At 35.9% G+C, this 22,484-nt stretch overlaps 1 protein-coding gene across 1 annotated transcript in view; it reads left to right on the forward strand.

Moving 5' to 3' along the window:
• Nucleotides 1–2,206: 2,206 nt before the first annotated feature.
• ldb3a (LIM domain binding 3a) overlaps nt 2,207–22,484 on the forward strand; it is a 40,231-nt gene continuing 19,953 nt past the window's right edge. Inside the window, exons 1-5 of the mRNA XM_059566917.1 lie at nt 2,207–2,233; nt 2,439–2,629; nt 16,326–16,477; nt 18,609–18,684; nt 22,313–22,335. Of these exons, the coding sequence (XP_059422900.1) occupies nt 2,534–2,629; nt 16,326–16,477; nt 18,609–18,684; nt 22,313–22,335 (347 nt within the window). The 5' untranslated portion in view covers nt 2,207–2,233; nt 2,439–2,533. The remainder of the gene's footprint in view (nt 2,234–2,438; nt 2,630–16,325; nt 16,478–18,608; nt 18,685–22,312; nt 22,336–22,484) is intronic.

A 22,484-nucleotide genomic window follows, 5' to 3' on the forward strand; every position in this document is an offset into this window, starting at 1 on the left:
TCTTTAGCGTTAAGCCCTGTTAATACGATCAAAATTAGTGTCTTAGAGCTCGTACACAGATCTGTAGAACACGTAGGTTACATAATGATTTGTTAAAAATAAAAACTTAAAATATGTACTTGAAAAGAAAACAGGATGACTTTAAAAGAAAATAGCATAACTGTAAAATTGTGAGGAAGAGCTGAGCAGGTCTTGCTCATGTATTTCCTGGTCTGAGAGTGACTTCCTGCTTAAACAGAAAGTAATGGATACCAAAAAAGGTAGAAATATATATATATGTAAAAGGAGAATGCATGTGTGTGAAAGCAAAAAAAAAAATTATGTATGTGTAAGGAGAATATGTGTGTAAAGCAAGAATATATGTATTTGAAAGGAGAATGTAAGTGTGTGAGAGTAGAAATGTATGTATGTGTAAGGAGAGTGTATGTGTGTGAGAGTAAAATGTATGTATGTGAATGGAGAATGTATGTGTGTGAGAGTGCCAGAGTGAATTATGGCAGCTGATATTAATTGTGAATTATGGCAGAGTGAATTATGGCACGCCAGATCCCTAACGTATGGCCCCCCATATGTTTGTATTTATATATACATAATTAATATACACAGTATATACACATATAGTATGTAAACAAAACCTTTATTTTGAATGCGATTAATCGTTTGACAGCAGTAATATATATATATATATACACACACACACACACACATATATTTATATATGCCATTGTAATATAACATACCATAACATTGTAACATACCATACACAGTATGTCTGGTTAGAAAATATAAAGCAACTTGAATCAGAAAATACTTTAAATCAGAAAAACCCAATGCAAGTTTTTACAATAATAGTATGTTGTCTTTGCCAAGCCTCACAATGGCAAGCACTGTATTAATTATCAAAGCAATGTCTGTCCAGGACACTTGCTCTCTGAAATGCTGTCTGTTGTGGCATGATTGTTGAACATTCATGTACAGTATTACTTCAAATTCTTCCGTTGACAAAGAGTGCTAAACTTAGCTGCAAACTAGAGATCTCCCAAATTAGGCTGGGCAAACAGGCAGGTCCTCAGTGGTTATCTTTCCTCCGATGTCTCGATGTGGAGCTTGTGATGTGCTGGTCCACGAGAGGACCTCTTATCTCGGTTCTCTGAGAGCATATCAGCCTTTTCTCACTGCCACTCGTTCTTTGTTTAAAGCTGCTCATAAAGAACCTCCAGATGCCTCTGAATGCTTGGGATAACATTATCTCATGTAGATGCCATTTAGGTTTCATTGCAATAAAGAATAAAAAATATATGTCCTGGATTATGATTACAATGCCAGTGGAATATTTTAAATGTATGAATTTAGAGTGATTGATTGCATCCAGAAAGTTCATGTATTTGTAAAGATACACTACCATTCAAAAGTTTGGGGTCAGTAAGACTCTAAAGCTCACCAAGGCTGCATTTATATGATTAAAAATACAATAAAATATAATATTGTGAATTGTATTATGATTTAAATAACTGTTTAAATATCCTTTAAAATAAAATGTATTGCTTTAATGGCAAAGCTAAGTTTTCAGCAGCCATTACTCCGGACTTCAGTGTCACATAATCCTTTAGAAATTATCCTGATTTGCTGGTCAAAAAATATTTCTTATTATGGGTGTAGAAATTCTGCTTAATATCTCAGTGGAAACTATGAAATGTTTATTTTTTATATCTTTTGCAACATTATAAATGACCATACAGTTTTGATTTAAATTCAAATTCAAATTTCTTAAAAAGTATTACTGACCCGGTAGTGTATGTTAAAATGTCAGTGTATTTAGACTGATGATAGATGCTTCATTTAAACAGGAGACACAGTTCAATTCCAGACTGCATTGTGAATGAATGAGATAGGCTTGTTTGTGTCCGTAGGGGCTGCCAATTGACTCTGACCTTTTGTTGACTGTTTTTCAGAATCAGCCAGGTTGCACTTGCAAGGAGTTAAGCCTAACTCTAACCCTAACCCAAACCAAAACTAGCCAAGGACCCAGGTAGATTAGGCGTCCTAGAAGAAAGGAGTCTAGAAAAATCTTTTAGCCTAAGAGGAGGCTATATTAGCTCTGTGAATCATATGTGGCCTGGCATTCTGGGTGTCTCCTTACATGCCATATAAGTACCCCTTCCTCCCCCTCCCCACAATGCCATAGTGCTGTCGCTCTCGGCAGAGGGGCAGTCTGTCCAGCTCATCTGAACAGGCAAGAATCCTCTTCCTCTTCCTCTAGCTCATAGCTCTTCTCTGTTGCTCTAGTTTTTTTGCATTAGTTGCAGTTTGGCTGGGCCTAAATTCCTTGTTTTGAGCTGTTACTTTGACCCTTTTGGCCTGCAGGTTTTTTTTTTTTGTATCGTAGAGGTTGTGAGTTTTACTTTCATTTGACACTTTTTTCCCCCTTCTTCTTTCAGAGGCTGTTTGGCACGTGCCCCGCCCCCCTCCAAATCCATTCTCCCGATCCGTTTGGAGAAATTCTGTTGCTTAAACAACACACTTTTTTTGAACAATGAGTTCGTACAACGTTTCACTCGCTGGACCTTCGCCTTGGGGCTTCCGGTTGCAAGGAGGCAAGGACTTCAACATGCCCCTCACCGTTTCTAGGGTAAGACCGCCAAACAGACAGTGATTCATTAGTAAATTAGCATTTACTCACATACCAATCAGTGTAGATTGAGTCTAGTTGACATTTTCAGATGAATAAGAATCAGTGTGTGTTTTACTCATATTGGAATTCAGTTAAATTCAGTTTGAGCTCAAGTTAAATTTTCCAAATCTCACAGACCAATTTTCATATTATGAGCATTAAAATATGGTTCATCATTTCATTGATTTGTAGTTCCTTTGTTCAGCAGTCATTATTGTTGTTGTGGTACTTGATCCTTTGCTGATCTGTCGCTGATCCAGAGTTGGTTGTTATGTAATAGTAATGCCATTATTCAACATATGAAATATGCTTCTCATAAATTATAATGCTGTTATCATTATGATATATCCTTCTTGATTTAGACACTTGCATTGGGCATGTGCAGTTTGAGCCTCATAGAAGTGATTGGTATCTTGGTGTAAAGTTTGTGTATCGGCTTTTTGTGCTGTTAGATATTGTGAAATGTTTTTTTTTTTCTGAATCATTTAGTAGTTTTTCTGCAGTGCTGCTTTATTGAGGAATCATGTAAATCCATATTTCCAGTGTAGATGTACAGTATTGATTGTGATGTTTGCTGTCAGTTCATTGCACTCGAGTCGATTCATCCTTGTTCTGCTGTTGTTCTTGTGTGTGACGTAAAGTCATGATGACTAATGCTTCCCTTGAACAGCTAGTTCTGTGAAATTGTTGTTCGATATATACGAGGAAGTCAGGACGAATGAATGAAAAAGGGTGTTTATGAAGGCTTTATCGTAAGACACGAAGGTCAGTTCTCATTGTATTGTAACAATTTTACCTCTGCAAACGCACATAGTTGAGAAATTTTACTTCTTGAAATCAAATTGAGAACATGTCAGAAAACATTATATTGTCGGCATTAGTGCCTTTGACTATAAATGTATCTGTTTTTGTGATTATGTTGAAGTGTATCTTCAAATAATAGCACAGTCCACATGCACCTATTCTCAGATGCCTATTGAGGACAGATTAGATCCAAATAGATCCTCTTGTGTAAAAAATATCAGACAGTGATCGAGCGGTCAAACGGTGTTAATACATGCCACAAAGAGATGATGCACTGCCATTTTATCACCTCTGCCAACATAGTCTGAAAGCATGTCTCAGGAAGAATGTCTGTCCTACACTCTCCTATAGTGTTTGTTATATTATAGTGACGTGTATATACCCTCAACAGTATCATACTGCAGTTTGGAATCCTCTGACGCTTTTCTAGGGCTTTTTATTTGCAACATTTGACAGCCGTTTGGCCTCTAAGAATACTAAGAATTACTGCTAAGAAGAGTTGCTAAGAATATCTAAATCAAGAGGTGTGTGGCAGGTCTGTTTGTCTACAGGAAAAGACCAGTAGCATAGGGCCTAGTCAGTCACTGTAGAGTGACAGGTGGTACCCAACACGTTTGTTCTGGCTGCAGCTTGGCTCGACAGGGGGCTTTTTTCTATAAAAATACCTCACAGGTGTGTGGGAGTCAAGAAGTGTTCTGTTATTCTGTATTTGAATCAAGACATAGATTTACATCTGCTGTGAGTATCACATTAGTAGGTCTGAGAAGGATCCGTGTAACTTAAGAGGATGAATATTATTCACCAGCCCGCAGGAGACAGACGGCCTGGGTGCTATTTACTGATCAGCCAGTGAGAATTACAGTTCAGTGCTAGAGACTTTGAGTCTTAAAACATGCAGTAATGAACTCTTCTGAACCTGTTTATGAGCTGTTGAGATCGAAGAATAATTAGCTGTATATAATATAATATAATATAATATAATATAATATAATATAATATAATATAATATAATATAATATAATATAATATAATATAATATAATATAATATAATATAATATAATATAATATAATATAATATGGAATGCATTAAATTGATCAAATATGACAATAAAGACTTTTAAATTGTTACAAATTTTTTTTTATTTCTATATTTTAAATAAATGCTGTGCTTTCAATTCAACCTGAAAAACTGTAAAAAAAACAAAAAAACAAAACCTGGTTCTTGAGCACCAAATCAAAATTTTTTAATGATTTCTGTAATATCATGTGACAGTGAAGACTAAATTCTTATATATATATATATATATATATATATATATATATATATATATATGAAGAGTTTGGTTCCAAAACACAGTAAATCCATTTTTATTAATTTGATTAAAAATGTGTTTTCTTTACCAAGAAAGTGGCAAGATGAAATCCACTATTTCCTATCTCAAACTTTCACATAGCATCTTTAGGTTATAATAACATAAAAAAAAATTAAATCCAGGTTTTGATTTTCAAAGATATTTTATAAAATTGTACCCCCCCCCCACCCAAAATGCAATAAATCAATGATACCTCTTTTTTCTCAAAATGCAATAAATCCATTAAATCAATTTGAAAGTAATTTTTCATATTGAAACTGTTGAAAATACGCAACATAGTAAGATGATCCACATATGAGAGCTTCTGAACTTGGTCAATACTAATCTTATATACAGGCACTGGACTAAAAATACAATCATCAGTCATTGCTTCCAAAATGAATTCAACGGGTCATTTTGTTAATGCTATAAATTAATTACAGCAATAAAATCAAATTTCATCATGAATAAGAACATGAACAACATCACATTAGACCAGAAATTCCAAAATGACATTTCCCTTACATTCAACTTCCAAAAGTGCATTCATCTTTGCCATGTTACATGAATTTAGTTGACTAGTGCAATGTGCTGTATTAACAAATACAGAAATGGCATTAATAAAAACACTAACACTAACAAGCTACGCATTATCAAATGGGATTCATCTAATGAACGCGATATAGTGTAGCTGGTCAGTGATCTACTGCTCTCTGTATTAAATGCATCTTATTAATTTCCATCTGAAAGCACATGGAGATTTACTGGTGCCATTAATCACAGAACCAGCTTTACTGACGAGATGCGCATGACAATCACATGTGATTTATCTTGCATCCCTTGTTTGTCGATCACAAAGTACAAAGTAGATGAGGAAAACTACGATGCCGGGTGTATTTCAGAGTGCTGCCATTACTGTCTAGAGTGCGTGGAATGGTGCGCTGTGATTGGTTGTACACACACACACACACACACACACATATATATATATTCATATAATTTATTAAGGGAAAAAACCTGTCCAAACCTACCTGGCCCTACGTGAAAAATGTAATAATTGTAAATCATTGGTAAATAATGGAAGAACTGTGATTAACCACATTATTTTAGAAAGCTGAGTTAGATTTCACTAGCCACACCCTGGCCTACTGCCAGATCACCTGAATCAAGAAATGACTTAAATAGAACCTGTCTGACAAACTGAAGCATACTTGAAGAGCTACACGTCATGCCAATATTCTGTGGACTGATGAGACAGAAGTTAGAAGTTTTAGAAGGTGTGACTCCTGTTACATCTGGTGCAAAAACCAACATCATACCAACAGTCAAACATGGTGGTGGTAGTGTGATGGTCTGGGCCTGCTTTGTAGCGTCAGTACCTAGATGACTTGCTATAATTGATGGAAGCATGAATTCTGCACTCTATCAGAAAATCCTGAAGGAGAATGTCCGGCCATCAGTTTGAGCAAGCACACTCGGGTTATATGCAGCAGGACAAATAATCCCAAACACACCAGCAAGTCCACCTCTGAATGGCTCAAGGAAAACAAAATTAAGGTTTTGGAGTGGCCAAGTCAAAGTCCAGACTCAAATCCAATTGAGATGCTGTGGCATGATCTTAAACAGTCCATTCATGCTCAAAAACCCTCCAATGTGGCTGAATTAAAAACAATTCAGCAAAGAGAAGTGGGCCAGAATTCCTCCACAGCAATGTGAAAGATTCATTACCGGTTATCGCAAATTCTTGATTGCAGTTGCTGCTGCAAAGTGTGACACAACCAATTATTAGATTTAGAGGGCAATTACTTTTTCATGTAGTGCCAGGCAGGTTTGGGCAGCTTTTTTCCCTTAATAAATGAAATCATTATTTCAAAACTGCATTTTGTATCTACTCTGGTTATCTTTGTGTAATATTAAAATTAGTTTGATCTGAATTTTTTCAATGTAACAAATATGCAAAAAAAAAAAAAACAGGAAAGGGGCAAAAACCTTTTCATGGCACTGTATATATATATATATATATATACAGTACAGACCAAAAGTTTGGACACACCTTCTCATTCAAAGAGTTTTCTTTATTTTCATGACTATGAAAATTGTAGAGTCACACTGAAGGCATCAAGGGCTATTTGACCAAGAAGGAGAGTGATGGGGTGCTGCGCCAGATGACCTGGCCTCCACAGTCACCGGACCTGAACCCAACCGAGATGGTTTAGGGGTGAGCTGGATCGCAGACTGAAGGCAAAAGGGCCAACAAGTGCTAAGCATCTCTCGGGGAACTCCTTCAAGACTGTTGGAAGACCATTTCAGGTGACTACCTCTTGAAGCTCATCAAGAGAATGCCAAGAGTGTGCAAAGCAGTAATCAAAGCAAAAGGTGGCTACTTTGAAGAACCTAGAATATGACATAATTTCAGTTGTTTCACACTTTTTTGTTATGTATATAATTCCATATATAAATCCACATGTGTTAATTCAAAGTTTTGATGCCTTCAGTGTGACTCTACAATTTTCATAGTCATGAAAATAAAGAAAACTCTTTGAATGAGAAGGTGTGTCCAAACTTTTGGTCTGTACTGTATATATATATATATATATATATATATATATATATATATATATATATATATATATATATATATATATATAAACGAAAACAGTTACTTTAATTTTGTAGTAATATTACACTTTTTACTGTATTTCCAATCAAATGCAATCTTAGTAATATATAGTTACCGTAATTCCTCGAATAAAAGCCGGGGCCTTTATTTACCTGAACTGCAGAAGGTAACAGGCTTTTATTTGAAGCAGGCTTTTATTAGAGGCAGGCCTTTATTTCTAATTCCATCTGTTTGATAAGTAATTGTTTTAAATAACCCGTTTTAAATTAAAAGCGATAGCGTTCCAGTGGACAGAGATTATAACATTAGCACAGAATCAGTTCAGAATCAATCACCAAAAGAATCAGTTCGGTTCAGACGCGCTCTGTGTCAGTCGGCTTCACGCTGAATCACACATGCGCAGTATCATCAGCTCCTCGGTTCTCGAATCGGACGCGTACGATAGAAACGGTTCTCGGTTCAGTGTACTGGTGATCCGAAAACCGATGCAACCGGTTCTTGACTAAAGAATGAGAAATGCTCCGGCATCAAGCGTGTACGTTCGTTATCTGGCTCTGCTGCACAAATTTTCCCCCGCCTTTATTTAAGACCGACCTTTATTTGTCCGTGTTGACCACCCCCTCGGCCACTATAAGAGGCCCGCCGTTTATTTGACTACCGGTTTTTATTTGAGGAATTACGGTATATTCATATGTACTGTTATAAGTATTATACATATAATATAAATTCTACATATAATTATTAGAAGTATAAGAAAAAATTATTTATTTGTTTGCTTGTTTATTGCAGTTGAAATTTAGAAAAATCACAATGCATCAGTATTCCAGACAGATGAGAAGTCCAGTTGCCTTTACATTATACTCTATTTTAGTTTATACATTTTTAAAATGCTTTTTAAGGATTGTACTGACATATAACAGACAATACACAAGTATATTCCTTTACTTTCTTCAGCTAATATACTGGCCTTCTGAATTGTTTGAAATATTGTTGACAGATGCTTTTGTGTAATGCTGTGTCTGTGAGTGCTCCTATTCAGTGCTAGGTGCTGGAATGAGGGTTTCTCTTGGCTGAGAGCTGCTCAGACTGTAACAGATGGCACACAGAAAGCATGAACTTGCAATTCAGTTCAAACTGAAAGCAGCAGATGAGGGATATAAATACCTCTGGGTGGTTTGGATGAAAATGAACTTCTAAGGAAAATAATACTTTTATCTGGAGAATGCATTAGACAGTTATTAAGTAACAGCAACAAAGAGATATTGTTAAATGGCAGATGTAGTTTTGGAAGCTAAATGTCAGTTGAATGTATTGAATGTAGTAGGAGTAAAGGGGGGTTGGGACCACCAATGTAAAAGAGGAAAGTTATGGGGTTACCCAGCACTAAATCACCTAATACTTACACTAATGTTCTGTGACATTTCATTTGACACTGTGGTGTCATTAGAAATGTCTTTGCCTCTTAAAAAATGTTATAGTTAAATGTCAACAGGGATCCACTCTTTAGGATCTGCCAAATAGTTTGAGGATGTTTCATCCGGTGAAGGGCATTTAAAGTAGTCTAAGATTATAAAACTCAGCAAACTATAATTGAGGGCTCTCTTTGACGTACTCTAATGCACCAACTGGTGGAATAGTGTTTCACCTTTGTGAAGTGATATTAGGGTGTTCAAATATGGACGTTTCAAATTAAGAGCTACTCTCATTCATATGGTATTCACTGAGCATCCAGTTAAAGCTTGTGAAGATTGAGTTTTATGGTTGGCTTGAATTTGATCTGCATTAATACTATCAGCGTGTTGGATTAATGACATAAATGTAGCTGTCTCTTCACTTGGACCACATTCAAAGTTTTTTTCTTTCTTTTTTTTCTCTCTCCAAATTCTTAAAATAGCACAACACCCCTGGTAAGAGCGTTCCCAACAGTGTTGATTTTCATTGTGACTGTCCAGTGCTGGACTGCTTATATGACATCTCTCCACACGCCTATTCTCTAATGAGCCGAGGGAAATTGTTCATTCCAGTCAGTCTTCAGGAAGATTGATGCTGGCAGATGAACACAAACCAACTTCATATTTAAAGCTGACTATTTCATTCTCTGTTCCCATGAGCTAGTTGGAAGAAAAATGTGGCTTAGTAGCCTTTTTAGTCTTTCATTGTTGCTTGATTTTTGTGTAATGTATAGCTCACTGTATTTATTAATAATTATTATATAATATATATTTTCACTGGTCCCGTTGCAAATAATTTATGTGATTTAACTATGTACTATTTCATTTTTATTTTAAAAAGCACTGTTTTTTTTTTTAGCAAGGAGCATTAAGTTGATCATAACTGACCAAAAAAATGTATAATCTTTCAAATAAATACTATACTTAAAAATTTCATCAAACGATCCTGACAAAAAAGTTGCATGGTTTTCACAAAATTATTAAGTATCACATAATGATATAATAAAGAAATGTTTCTTGAACAGCAGATCAGCATATTGAATTACTTGATTTCTAAAGGATCACGTGACTCTATAGACTATAGAAATAGCTGCTGAAAATTCAACATTTTAAAGAACTTATCAAAATAGGAAACATTAATTTTAAATTGTAATAATATTTTATAACATTGCTGTTTAGACTGTAGGTTTGAGCAAATAAATGTAGCCTTTGTAATCATAAGAGAAATTTGTTTTTTATTGCATCAGATAATCTGCTTTTTTTTCTTTCTTTTTTTACTGTAACAAGTGACAGGATGTTTTATCGATTGTTTATTCAATATTCATATCTGTTTTTGCATAATCAAATTGGTTACCCCGTTAGTGTGAAAAGTCTGTGGTTCAAAATATCTGTGCTTCATCAGCTGTACATTAAACATAAAATATCTTCTGATTGACTGAATTTGTGTCACATTGCATCAGGTTAAGAGATGATGCCATTCAGTTGTGGTGCACCAGACTAACCTTATGATCTATGCACACATCATAAAGCATGCAGTTTATTTAACTTGATTTATTTAACTAATTATCTTGATGTACGAACTAGTCAGAAAACTAAATTGTTCCTCGGAACAAGTCTATAGTGTTATTATATAATGCTAGTCTCTCTCAGATAGTTTGCCGTGAGAGCCTGAAGCTGGTGCTGCTGACAGGCAGAGCTGTTTTTAGATGGCTGCTGAAGGTCAGGTCAGTCCTGCTGGGGAAGACTCTAAGAGCTATTATATACCAACATCCAGCAAAATGACTCGTGTTCCTTCCAGAAGTATAGAAATGTTTGATGTGTTTAACCAAAGCTTGTTCTCCGATGATTCAACAGGTTGGCTTTGATGTGCTGTGATAAACTCTTGGTCTTTTTCACATGTGTTTTATTCATTCGGTGTTGGGCAGGTTTACTCAGCTCTTATATGAGGGGTGCTACAGGAGGAGAGGATCAGGTCACATTGCATTCATATGGTGTCGGATTCTTTTCGGTCTTGTTAGCATAAATGAGCCCATCTGGTTAAGTGCTCAGGCCTCAATCATGGACAAGTCTTCACCATTTCAGATATTTAGACACCATGACTGTCAGTTCAAATTATTGACTGGTACAGATCTTATTGTGTCTTATCTTATCGTCGAGATTTATAGCCGCATTCTAGAATACTAATATAGCCTGTACTAATTAAAAACAAATATTTAATTTAAACTAAAAGTGGCCTCTTTCAAAACAGTAACAAAACAAAAAAAGCCTACCGTCCCCAAACTTTTGAATGGTTGTGCATGTTGTGTAATCGGATATTCTCTGAAGACAAATAGTGGGACTTTATCCATTATAGAGAAAAGATTACAATTATATTGTGCACTGGAATGATGTGCAAAAACAATCATTTACAATAAGAGCAGAAATGTTTATTAAGAATGTTTATAGGGTGTATTTTGATTTCATGTTGGCTTCATTTTTTTTTCCTTTACAGTTCATCTGTCTAGCCATTAAATATCTCTCTAGTATTCTCTGTGGCCTCTGATTTACTTGACCCACAGAACAGCTCCTTTGTGCTGCTGCTGTGAGTGAGCAGGAGATTTGAGCTGGCATATCAGCCACTCATTCATCCAGGCATCAATTGGAATGAGCTAGAATAGAGAGTTAATGCATGTTTTGTGTGCCAGGCCTGGTAATCCTCCCTTCAGTCTCTCCAAGCCTTTGTTTTCCCATGCTCCCTTCCTTTTCCTTTTGCCATTAGTTTTGCTAACTTTGCTAACTTGGCACAAAGCAACAGTATCCATGCAGTTTTGCAAAACGTCTTTCTTTTCTGCCAAGTTTTTTTATTATGTATTTTTTTTTATTACAATTACTATTGTTCAAAACCCATATAACTTTCATTTTTTGGTGAAGCAATCCTTTTCATTTGTGGCACAGATCATTTTATGGGGATGTTGCCCCCAGCACACGAACATTACTGTCACAGTGGCCTTTCTGAAGGTGACAGGCCACTTCCCCTGCTAGATGTGGCAATTAGACTTGATTTATAGTGGAAGAAGACTCTTAAAACAACCCCTGCACTCTAGTGGGTAACACCCATTCACACATACACAATTACAGCAGCTGTCAAAGCAAGAAAAAACTGCAATTGCTACCCACTGTGGGTATTTATATATATACAGAACACCTTTTTGAAAGAAGGAGGAAGTCACTAAAATCTATTTTAGACTCATTGTGGCCATCTAACTGTGAGCATAATCATTCCAACATCAAAAGGTTGGACGTTAGATACCCAGACCAGCAGAGGTTTTTTGCTAAACCTAGTGTGGCTTACTTTTACAGGCTTGTACCTCAATAAGCATATGAGACGGACTTCAGTTATTTGTGAATTCGTGCCAGAGGATAGGAGCTCTGCAGTTGGGGGGTGCAGTTATATTGGGTTCATAAACATGGTCAGTGAATTTGAGCTGGTAATTCATTTGAGAAAATTATTATTAAAAACTGTGCCATGGAAGTATGCAAGAAGGGCAACTATAATCTGTCATATTTGCCCATGAGTATGTGTGAAGTGCCTGGATATATGGACCATCCAGGTGTCGGATTGCATTGATCATGTTAAGCTCATCCACAGTGTGGACGTGACCACAGTAGTGGAAACACAGCTGTCACATACCGATACATTTTTAAAGATATTACACACAGTAGCCACACGCTGCAAGCTTTTCCTAACAACTGCACTGATTTACGAGATTTTATGGACTGGATTATCAAGATGATGTTGAATCTGCATGCTTTTTCTTGTTTTTTTTGATTCTGTGCAAAAATATGTGCAATGGGTAACCATGATTAAATAAAATAAACTCAGCTAAGAGTACTATGCTCTTATGGGAGCTGAAAGCATAATCAAATTAACCAAAATATTTCATAAGCAAACACTCAAGGCATGCAATCAAAGATTCTATGTTTGCCAAACAATTATCAGCTTTACACTAGTAACCAGATATCCTTGATGCATGTTAGTTTTAATCTTTCTTGTATGCTGATTACTAGTTTATCCCTATGTTATTAATTGTCTCGCCTTTGATGTACCAGGAGAAGTCTCATAAAAGTATCAGATGAGAGTAATGGCTGTATCAATAAAGTTGTGGCCGCATTTACTATCATACTGGTGATTTCTGACAGTGATATACGGTCATTTCAATAGAAACCCATGCAATCTGGAATTTCACAAGTGGTTCAAAATGAACATGTGATATTCACTGAAGTGACCAAAAGAAAGCTAATTGGTTCGAAAGTGACTTCTATGTAAATTGTGCTTCAGTACATTGCTAATGACAATATAAAATGGACCATTTTGTGAATGTGACAGGATCATAAGCATTCATCCATTTGCACGTCCCTCAGATTTCTAAGCCAAGTAGAATTTACATGCAACTTCAAAAAATAAATGTGTTTCTTTGATAATAAGGTTGCATGATTGTAGTAGTTTAAAGTGTGTATTGTTTGAAATTTTGACATCCATAAATTTGGACAGTCTGTTTGTCTAACTTACTGTTGAGTAGCTTTAATTTCAGACTAAATTTGGCCATGTTAAAGGGATAGTTCACCCAAATAGCAAAATTATGTCATTAATAACTTACCCTCATGTTGTTCCAAACCAGTAAGACCTCCGTTTATCTTTGGAACACAGTTTTATTTATTTTAGACTTAGTCCGAGAGCTCTCAGTCCCTCCATTGAAGCTGTGTGAACGGTCTACTGTCCATGTCCAGAAAGGTAAGAAAAACATCATCAGGGTCAGTTAGAGTTTATTGAAGCATCGAAAATACATTTTGGTCCAAAAATATCAAAAACTACGACTTTATTCAGCATTGTCTTCTATTCCGTGTCTGTTGTGAGAGAGAGTTCAGAACAAAGCAGTTTGTGATATCCGGTTCGCGAACTAATCATTCGATGTAACCGGATCTTTTTGAACCAGTTCACCAAATCGAACTGAATCATTTTAAACGGTTCACGCCTCCAATACAAATGAATCCACAAATGACTTAAGCTGTTAAATTTTTTAATGTGGCTGACACTCCCTCTGAGTTCAAACAAACCAATATCCCGGAGTAATGCATGCACTCAAACAGTACACTGACTGAACTGCTGTGAAGAGAGAACTGAAGATGAACACCGAGCCGAGCCAGATAATGACTCGTTCACGAGTCAAGAACCATTTCTGTCAGCTGTGTCCGATTCGAGAACCGAGGAGCTGATGATACTGCGCATGTGTGATTCAGCGTGAAGCAGACTGACGGACAGAGTGTCTGAACTGAACTGATTCTTTTGATGATTGATTCTGAACTGATTCTGTGCTAATGTTATGAGCACGGGTAAACCGAAGGCTTGCAATCATCGCCAATGACGCCTTTACGTCGAGCGCAAAAGAACCGGAGAAACCGTTTTCTTCAATCGGTTTATTGAATCAAACTGTCCGAAAGAACTACTGGTGATCCAAAAACCGAAGCAACCGGTTCTTGACTCGTGAACGAGTCAGTCTATTGTTCGTTTTCTGGCTCGGCTCAGTGTTCATCTTCAGTTCTCTCTTCACAGCAGTTCAGTCAGTGTACTGTTTGAGTAAATGAATTACTCCGGGATATTGGTTTGTTTGAACTCAGAGGGAGTGTCAGCCACATTAAAAAATTTAACAGCTTAAGTAATTTGTGGATTAATGCGTATTGGAGAAGCGAACCGTTTAAAACGATTCAGTTCGATTTGGTGAACTGGTTCAAAAAGATCCGGTTACATCGAATGATTCGTTCGTGAACCGGATATGACAAACTGCTTTGTTTTGAACTCTCTCTCACAACAGACACGGAAGAGAAGACAATGCTGAATAAAGTCGTAGTTTTTGCTATTTTTGGACCAAAATGTATTTTCGATGCTTCAAAAAATTCTAACTGACCCTCTGATGCCACATGGACTACTTTGATGATGTTTTTCTTACCTTTCTGGACATGGACAGTAGACCGTGCACACAGCTTCAATGAAGGGACTGAGAGCTCTCGGACTAAATCTAAAATATCTTAAACTGTGTCCCGAAGATGAACGGAGGTCTTACGTGTTTGGAACAACAGGGTAAGTTATAAATTACATAATTTTGCTATTTGGGTGAACTATCCCTTTAATAGGTATATGTTTAACCAATCAAATTAGAGAACTCTAACTGTTGTGTAGTAGGATTTATAAGTGCCTGTAGTTATAAGGAGTTATTTTGTTTTAACCTATTTTTCATTCCATCATATGTTGTAGCAACATAGTGCATGATGATGTTCTTCATCATTTACTTACTCTCATGTTATTCCAAACCTGTATGACTTATTTTGAAATATGTTTACAATAATTTTTTTTTTTTGACATTTCTCAAAATCACCTTTCTGTTGTTTCTAAGCTTTAAATGTGGTTATTTTAGTCTAAATTAACATATTACTGCTTGTTAGCATTTGGATAAATGACAACAAACTAACTTTCAAGAGTGATCTTGTATGTCTTGTATACTGTTTCAGACATACTTCTCATTTTCTTGTTATGGATGGTCTACTTCTCAGGCTCTTGAAATTGTAGTCTTGGCACTTCTGTGTCTTAATACTTGGCTCAGATGTGCATGCAATTATTAAAATTCAAAACAGATAGAAATGCAAAAAAAAAAAAAAAGAAAAAGACATAATAATAATAAAACTAAAAATACAGAGTAATTTCTTCAGTTCTCCTCAATGGGAGTTTTAGTAGTCACTCAGGAAGCAACTCATATCACAGTCTCAAAACTTCATAATCTTGTCTGAAATCAGCTTTATTCATTTTGCATACACACTTTAATTAAATACATTTCTTAAAAATATATATATTTCTGACCTTTTAACAGTAGGCTAGCGTATATAACAAATTTAACATTTGTATAATTTTTGTGGAACATATAAAGATATTAATAAATCTCACAAAGCCTGTTGAAATTATGCGAAATATGACCCAGACATGTTTTTGTTTCATCTACATTATATACTTCATATGCATTATTTCAGACTTAGGGTCTGTAGACTATGCACATGACTTTATTCTTATTTTTAGCAAGAGGAACACATTATCTGTTCAAGCACTAAGCATGCACCATGCCAAATGTGTGCTTAAGATCTCTTTGTGCACCCAGCTGTCATGGATTCAGGATCTGTGTGTGTTATTATCCTCTACTGATTTTATTAAGAGGGTATCAAGCAAGCACCTGTAATTGACAGAGCCTTCTCTTTTGTTCATCTTTAATCATACAAACATCCAACCTATGTTATCAATCTCATGTGGAGGCAGACAAATAAAGACCAAATTGTCTAAGTATTGTGTTTGCAGAAGTGCTGACCTGTCAGTATGTCATTTTAAAGCTTGTATGGTTTGTGGCAGATTACACCAGGGAGCAAGGCAGCCTCGAGCAACCTGAACCAGGGTGACATCATCGTGGCCATTGATGGGGTCAGCACAGAGGGGATGACACACCTGGAGGCCCAAAACAAGATCAAGTCTGCCAACTTCAATCTGGCCCTCACCATGCAAAGGTACAGTGCATTGTTAGTGTTTTGGAGCTGTGTGTGTGTGTAATCATTCAAAAACCTTTTGGAAAGATGTCTCTTATGCTCACCAAGAATGCATTTATTTGGACAAAGCACTGTAAAAGCAGTAATATTGTGAAAAATATTACACATTAATATTAATGTTTTAAAAATAATAATATAATTAAAATGTAATTTGTTCCTGTGATGGCGAAGTTGAATTTTCAGCAGACTTTACTTCAGTCTACAGTGTCACATGATTTTTAGAAATCATTCAGATTCTAACATTTAAATTAAAAAAATTAGTCTTACTTCTCTCTGATGCATTTGTGTATTATAGTACTTGCCAAAACCTTTTGAAACCAGGAAGGATGTGGTAGTGCTTGGAAATTCAGTATTGTGTATGACACATGTAGAGTCTGTAGAAATGTGAGAGAAGCCTCTTGGATAGAAATGGAGTTTCTTCTATTCTGAAGGTAAAAAAAAAAAAATTTGAAAAGCTCTTGAAAACAGACGGATGAATATCATGCCCTCAGAAGCTGCAGCTTCTAGAATCTTTCTTCACAGCCCCTGGAGAGTGTCCATTCACCTATCAGCAACATCATACATCAGTTGATGATAAGCTTTTTTCCAGCCTTGTGCTGCAACTCAAGGCTGCCCAGGACTGACACAACATAGCTTTAAACAAGGTTACGTTCACACTGCAGTTGATCTGCATAACTTTTCATATATGGAGATTTTTGAACTTTGTCGTTAGATCAGAATCCATGCAACTTTATTATTCTCAACATTCATTTAACTAGCTCAGCATTCATTTTAATTATACGCTAGATTTACCCATAAAATTAGAGTATGAATTGCAGTATGTGAAGTTACATAGCGAAAGGTAATATCTAAAGGGTGGAAAAAGCATTTAAATATATATTGATGCACTTGAAGTGGAAAAACATTCTGTATACTATCATAAATAAGATTTTGGAAGGAATCAGTAAGATTTGAAATTCCTCAAAATGTTTTCGATTTTTTATAAAATCATTGATAATAAGAAATGTTTTTTGAGCAGCAAATCAGCGTATCAGAATGATTTCTGAAGGATAATGTGACACTGAAGACTGGAGTAATGATGCTGAAAATATAGCTTTGCTTTGGAGAATATCTTAATACAGTGGATTATGTATTTTACAGTATATTGTCTTATTTTTAATCAAATGAATGCAGCCTTGTTAAGCATAAGAGACTTGAAATCAGTCAGAATTGACCCCAAACTTCACAACAGAAGTGTATATACAGTATTGATGCCAAATAATGTTTTTGACTTGCTTTAAACAATGTATCAAAATATGATATCATATTGCTTTATGAAATGTGCTGATGGTGTTATGATGTACGTGACAGGCTAAAGTGTGTGAGGTGATTGTTTAGACAGTGTCTGGTATGGGCCACATTTTAAAAGGTTAGTGTTTAGTGTATGGGTCCGTGTGCTTTTCTCATGTATGCACTAGTCATCCGTGAAATATATGAGCTTGTAAAAACATCCTCGATCTCTCCAGCGCAGGTTGCAATTCTGATGTGTCTTAGTTCTTAAGTCAGGTTTACTGTTAGTTCACTTTATCATGAGCAAAACCCCAAAAAAGGCATGTTCACCTTTCTTTGCCCTCTTTGAGCATACCTGCAGGAATTACACTGGACCATCCTTCCTTTGCTTTAACACTCTTAATAGATCCCAGAGTTCCCTCTGCAAGAGATAGAAAGTGGAATAAACTTTAACACTTGTCAAGATACGTTATAAACGTTGTTGTCAAAACATATCTGTTGTCTTTATTGTGTTCCAAGGACTTTCTTCTTTTGTCAGTTGTTCTTTGTGCTTTTCTTTTTGCACAAATTTTCAAACAATGTGCAGTATGCTAGTTTTTCCATTTTGTGTACAGGGCAAGTGATGTTTTGAAATTTTCTCTTCTGAAAAGGTTCAATTTGGCAAAAAGTCTGTTCGGACAAAAGCATTTTTTCTGATCTGTGTGTGAAATGTTTATAGTTCACCACTTGACATTGCAATTTATGTCATAAAAGATGTGATCCAGACAGTCTGTCTTTAGCACTTCTGTCATTTTCTTCAAATGCTCACTCTGTTTTATCACAGGTCAAAGCGGCCCATTCCAGTTCCCATGACAACACCAAGGATTAACTCCCCTATGCCTGTGATCGCTCATCAGAAGGTCTGTCACATGTTACTCACTGTCATGCATTCTCCATATATCTGCATACAGTACATGTCCGTGCATTCACATACTTTAAGTCAAGCACAGGTCTTACATTCCACATGATTGTTCATGAAATGTAAAAGCTATGCAAGCTTTAGTGCAAGCTTCAGCTGAAGTCCTCAGTCAAAAGGGGATTGTTTTTTAGAATTATGTTAAATATTCTTTTTAGAGGGTAAGATAAAAGCTTCTGTTCTTTGGTTTTCTCTCATCTCAGGATGCCTTTATCATGTATGATATCTACAGATGTTCTACTACTCTACATGTAAAAAGCCTTATGATGCCCCCTGCTGGCTTTCACTTTGCACATTCCAGCAAAAAGTTAACTAAACATTGTTTGCCATTTAATAACTAGGAAAGATCTTAAAGCCTCTGTTTCAGAAGCCTGTTTAGTAAATAGAGTATATTTCAAAAGTTTATGGTCTTTTTAATAGAAATGAATACTTATTCAGAAAAGATGCAAAATACATTTATAATATTTCACAGTTAGTCAAAGTTTCCACAAAAATATTAAGCAATTATTTTCAGCATATATAAAAGTAAGAAATGTTTCTTGAACAGCAAATATTAGAATGATTTCTGAAAGCTCATGTGACATTGAAGACTGGAGTAAATTAAGATTTGCCATCACAGGTATAAATTACATAAAAAAAAAATAAAAAAAATAATAAATAAATAAATAAATAAATAAATAAAAAAAAAAAAAAAAAAAAATATATATATATATATATATATATATATATATATATATATATAAATAACAGTTACTTTAAGTTGTAATAATATTAAGCAGACAAATCTATAAAAGCTGATCATTTTGAATGGTAGTGTACTAACTAATTTTATGCTAAAGAAGATAAAGAATAAGTTATTTCTTCAAAACATTAGCCATTTCCCACTTTTGTGTTATTACAAATGAATATAATCAGGCCTTCTTCTTTGTTTCAACAAAAAGGAGATCATTTTCAAAATGCCATTCCTGCACTTCAGTATAATGAGTACAAAATGGGGGCTATAAAACAAACTAAACTATTTTTTCAAACAACACAAGACATCCTGTAAATTATGAATAAAAATTTTCTTTCTTTTTTTTGTTTGTTGTAAAATATTCCTTTTGCTTTCAGTAAAACATCAAGTCATCAATTTCCAAATTAATTTTTTCCATAGTGTTAACATAAATGATTGTAATTCTAAGCTTTCCTCTGACCGGCTCCTTCTGTTCTCTCTTTCTCAACACTGTCCGCACACATGCACGTTTCCCTTTAAGGATCAGCCTGTGCAAATGAATGGGGCTCTCTCGGTTTCTGCTGAGACAAACTCCAGCTACTCAAGCAAGCACACCAACCAGTCCTATAGCACTGTGGTGAGCAGTAGCGGAGAAGCATATTTGCCTGCTCAAAGGCATTTAGCTGCTCCGAGGGACAAATCCTCCTCTGGCCAAAAAAGCCAGCAGTATAACTCCCCCATCGGTCTGTACTCTGCAGAAACATTACGAGAGATGGCCATGCTGCAGGAGAAGGTTAAGAGCTCGGGGTCAGGCATGCCTAGTGGGTATGTAATCACAGAACGACTGAGATCTGACGCCAGCAGCCAGGTGTCCTATTTAAAAATATAGTGTTTAATGCTAAATGAATAGTCTAAAGTTTCTAAAAGAGGTTTGAATCAGTGGGCCGGTTACAGTTTAGCCCCACCTGGTTGCTAACGTTGCTCTTAACAGAAGAATGACAGCGGCCATGCAACATTCAGAAAAGAGAGGTTACATCTGTTATATTGACCCTATTCCCCACTGCCATTAGCAGGCCAGAGGAGGATCTAGTTAAAGCTTCAAGCCTCTGAAGGAATGTGCAAGACAAATTTGAGCTGAGGCTTCAGCTGGAGGTGGCCCTCCTTCAGGTACAGTGATCATGTTATACCAGATGATGCATCCACCAGAGGGGTTAGATTGAAGAATTGGCTGTCAAAATGGAGAATACATCTCTGCTTTTCTTTTGTAAGAAATTAGCAAGGATGCAGTAAATTGATCATAAGTGACAGCAAATAAGTGCGTAGTGTACCAAAATATTTATTTTTCAAATAAATGCAGTTTTAAAAAAAAACCTTCTAATGATCAAAAAGATGTTTCATGCTTTCCACAAATATATTAAGAAGCACAACTGTTTTTATTGATAATAATAAGACACTGATAATACATGGAGAGTTCAGTTCCAAAGTGCCATTTGAATGTTTTTTTTTTTTTTCTAAACTGAGCATTTTATCAGGCTCCTGTGTTTAGTTTCAGTAATTTCACTGTTATGGCAATTAATAGGCAATGAATAACTGAACATAAACATATGAAACTGAGAAAAATACACATTTTAGAAGAAAATTTCTGATTGCACTTAGAGGCTTTTGTATCTGCACTCTTCAAATATTTATTGAGCATCAAAATATCAAATCAGAAGGATTCCTGAAGGATCATGTCACACTAAAGAATGACTGCTGAAAATTCAGTTTTGCCATCACATGAATAAATTACATTCTATTAAAATAGAAAACAGGTATTTAAAATTTTAATACTTTTTCACAATTGTACTGTATTTCTGATCAAATAAATAAAGGCCTGGGTAAGCATAAGAGACTTATTTCAAAATCATAAAAAAAAAAAAAAAAAATTAAACAGACCCCAGATTTGTATCTGTATAAATTCATGTTTTGCTAACCAAAGCAAGGTGTGGTATTGAGACATTAAAGGCACTATATCACTTTCCCAGTTTGACAATTTCACTTCTATGTTGTAACCTCAAAGCAATGCACTTTGGCAGTACCGTTGTAGATTAGGTAAATGGATGACAGTGCTCTGTACACCTCTCCGTTTACTCTCTTCCTCATATACGGTGAACAGAGTCTCAGTGTGTGCCTCAGCACAGAGGAAATCTCAGGCCGTCGTGTGATACGGATAGAGAGGGGTGAGAGAGCACCTGTCGCCGCACTTCCTTTAAAAGGTCATGGAATTTCAGGGTTCAGTTTCCTAACTACACTGATACATCCCCTCACTCCCTCCTATCACATCTTTGCAGGGAGACACTCTTATGAAAACCCATTTCTCTTTTGTCAGTTGTGATCAGTGACACGTCTGTTGCATTTGGTTATTTATTTATTGGCCTTTTTGAAAGGCGACTTGCTACTCACTGTTACCAAACACACACACACACACACACACACACACACACACACACACACACAAACACACACACACACACACACACACACACACACACACACACTGGCACTCAAACACACTAACATTTCCCTTTTCCTAAAAGGTGAAGTGTGTCATTTCTGTGCCAAAAACAGAATTTGTCTATTTGAGCAGCCCAGCTTGGGTCAGCCAGTGGCTTGGCTTTAGTGCATGACATCCTGTGTAAGACAGGAAGTGTTTGAGCCGTTATTGAGGCATTATTTTACAATTCGGAAATTACACACTGCACCTTTAAAATCTGATGAAATTCTTCTTTTTGAAGACTTTCCCTGGCACAATCCTTCCATGTTAAATTTCTATGAGTTGCTAACCAATGCCCTTGTTTCTGTTTCCTTTCGCCCATTGTAGGTTATTACCAACACTTCTGCCAAGTTAGTAACAGCCTCCTGGCATAACGTTGTAGTGCTCTGTGTGGTAGACATGCATGGGATTGTTTGGATCTGCCTTTGTGCTATAAAGATTTTATCATCCTGTGCACTCTCAGCTTTCTTTAACGATGTACAAATGCTTAACATAAACC

The sequence above is a fragment of the Carassius carassius genome, chromosome 14, assembly GCF_963082965.1.
Source record: "Carassius carassius chromosome 14, fCarCar2.1, whole genome shotgun sequence".
Lineage (NCBI taxonomy): Eukaryota > Metazoa > Chordata > Actinopteri > Cypriniformes > Cyprinidae > Carassius > Carassius carassius.